The sequence below is a fragment of the Gadus chalcogrammus genome, chromosome 4, assembly GCF_026213295.1.
Source record: "Gadus chalcogrammus isolate NIFS_2021 chromosome 4, NIFS_Gcha_1.0, whole genome shotgun sequence".
NCBI lineage: Eukaryota > Metazoa > Chordata > Actinopteri > Gadiformes > Gadidae > Gadus > Gadus chalcogrammus.
The window spans coordinates 36,298,252-36,300,751 of NC_079415.1; the positions used below are offsets into that span (position 1 = coordinate 36,298,252).

Consider the following 2,500-nt stretch of genomic DNA (forward strand, 5'->3'; position numbering starts at 1 on the left):
GACAGACCTGGTACTCCTTCTGGGCCTCCAGCAGACAGACAGACAGACAGACAGACAGACAGACAGACAGACCTGGTACTCCTTGTGGGCCTCCAGCAGTAGGGCCCCGGGGCCCATGGAGGCGATCTTGAAGATGTCCTCACAGACCAGCGGCACCTCCTGCAGCAGCTCATGTCTGCTGGGGGACAGCAGCCGCACGCCGTCCAGCTCCCCCACGCACACACACGCCTCGTCCAGAGGGTACCTGGCCGGGGTCAAGGGTCACGACGGGGTCAGGGGTCACCGGGGTCACACCGGGGTCAGGGGTCTCACCGGGGTCACACTGGGGTCACCGGGGTCACACCGGGGTCACCAGGGTCAGGGGTCACCGGGGGCAAGGGTCACACCAGGGTCAGAGGTCACGCTGTCCTACAGGCGACCTGGAATCAGGGGTCACACCGGGGTCAGAGGTCACACTGCCCTACAGGGGACCCGGGGTCAAGGGTCACAATGGGGTCAGGGGTCACACCGCGGGCAAGGGTCACACTGCTCTAGAGGTCCCTGGGGTCAAGGGTCACACTGCTCTAGAGGTCCCTGGGGTCAGGGGTCACACTGCTCTAGAGGTCCCTGGGGTCAAGGGTCACACTGCTCTAGAGGTCCCTGGGGTCAAGGGTCACACTGCTCTAGAGGTCCCTGGGGTGAGGGGTCACACTGCTCTAGAGGTCCCTGGGGTCAAGGGTCACCCTGTTCTCCTGGGGGTATTAAGGTCACAGGTCAAAGGTCAGGATACTGCACAGTGTCGCCGCCGACGGCGACCACCAGGAGGAGGCGCTCCCACAGCACCACCACCGAGGGCTGCTGGGTCTGGGGCCGGCGGCACCTGAGGAGAGGGAGACAGGCAGTCAGGGAGACAGGCAGTCAGGGAGACTGGCAGTCAGGGAGACAGGTAGACAGGGAGACAGGTAGGGAGACAGACAGGGAGACAGGTAGGGAGACAGTCAGGGAGACAGGTAGACAGGGAGGGAGACAGACAGGGAGGGAGACAGACAGACAGGTAGGGAGACAGACAGCTAGGCACACCGACAGACAGGTAGGGAGACAGACAGGTAGGGAGACAGACAGGTCGACGGTAACAACATACCAGACCATCTGTTTAGGAGGGCTTCTGATTTTGGTGTCCACCTCACTCAGTTTATCCTGACAACACAGACCATAATAAACACTGTGAATATAAACAGACCATAAACAACACTGTGACTATAAACAGACCATAATAAACACTGTGACTATAAACAGACCATAATAAACACTGTGACTATAAACAGACAATAATAAACACTGACTATAAACAGACCATAATAAACACTGACTATAAACAGACCATAATAAACACTGACTATAAACATACCATAATAAACACTGCTACTATAAACAGACCATAATAAACATTCAAACGTGGGTGTGAGCATGAGGGTTTAACCTGGCTGTGGGCGTGGTCTTACCTGCAGGTGGGTGTGGTTTAACCTGGATGTGGGCGTGGTCTTACCTGCAGGTGGGCGGGGTCTTACCTGCAGGTGGGTGGGGTCTAACCTGGCTGTGGGCGTGGTCTTACCTGCAGGTGGGTGGGGTCTAACCTGCAGGTGTGTGGGGTCTAACCTGGCTGTGGGTGTTTTCTTACGTTCAGGTGGGTGGGGTCTTACCTGCAGGTGTGTGGGGTCTAACCTGGCTGTGGGTGTTTTCTTACGTTCAGGTGGGTGGGGTCTGAACTGGCTGTGGGCGTGGTCTTACCTGCAGGTGGGTGGGGTCTGACCTGGCTGTGGGCGTGTTCTTACGTTCAGGTGGGTGGGGTCTGAACTGGCTGTAGGCGTGGTCTTAGCTGCAGGTGGGTGGGGTCTGACCTGGCTGTGGGCGTGTTCTTACGTTCAGGTGGGTGGGGTCTGAACTGGCTGTGGGCGTGGTCTTACCTGCAGGTGGGTGGGGTCTGACCTGGCTGTGGGCGTGTTCTTACGTTCAGGTGGGTGGGGTCTGACCTCGCTGTGGGCGTGGTCTTACCTGCAGGTGGGTGGGGTTTAACCTGGCTGTGGGCGTGGTCTTACCTGCAGGTGGGTGGGGTCTGACCTGGCTGTGGGCGTGGTCTAACCTGGCTGTGGGCGTGTTCTTACGTTCAGGTGGGTGTGGCTTAACCTGGCTGTGGGCGGGTCTTACCTGCAGGTTGGCGAGTCCCGTCCACAGGTGTCCCGTGTCGGTGAACAGGGCGAGGTACTTATAGCTGAAGGAGACGGCGATGTGGACGAACACACCGTCCAGAGGGGACCCACCTGGCAGGACCTGGGACACAGGTACACTATAACACTGTCCTGAGGGACACACCTGGGACACAGGTACACTATAACACTGTCCTGAGGGGACCCACCTGGCAGGACCTGGGACACAGGTACACTATAACACTGTCCTGAGGGACACACCTGGGACACAGGTACACTATAACACTGTCCTGAGGGGACCCACCTGGCAGGACCTG

General features: G+C 58.3%; 1 protein-coding gene across 2 annotated transcripts in view; it reads right to left on the bottom strand.

Moving 5' to 3' along the window:
- The window catches only part of vps16 (VPS16 core subunit of CORVET and HOPS complexes), a 15,685-nt gene that overhangs the window by 8,048 nt on the left and 5,137 nt on the right, over positions 1–2,500 (bottom strand). For both annotated transcript variants that reach the window (XM_056588000.1, XM_056588001.1), the window contains 4 exons: positions 2,185–2,307; positions 1,121–1,176; positions 770–859; positions 73–244 (listed from right to left, as the gene is read on the bottom strand). In XM_056588000.1, coding sequence (XP_056443975.1) covers positions 73–244; positions 770–859; positions 1,121–1,176; positions 2,185–2,307 — 441 coding nt within the window. The remainder of the gene's footprint in view (positions 1–72; positions 245–769; positions 860–1,120; positions 1,177–2,184; positions 2,308–2,500) is intronic.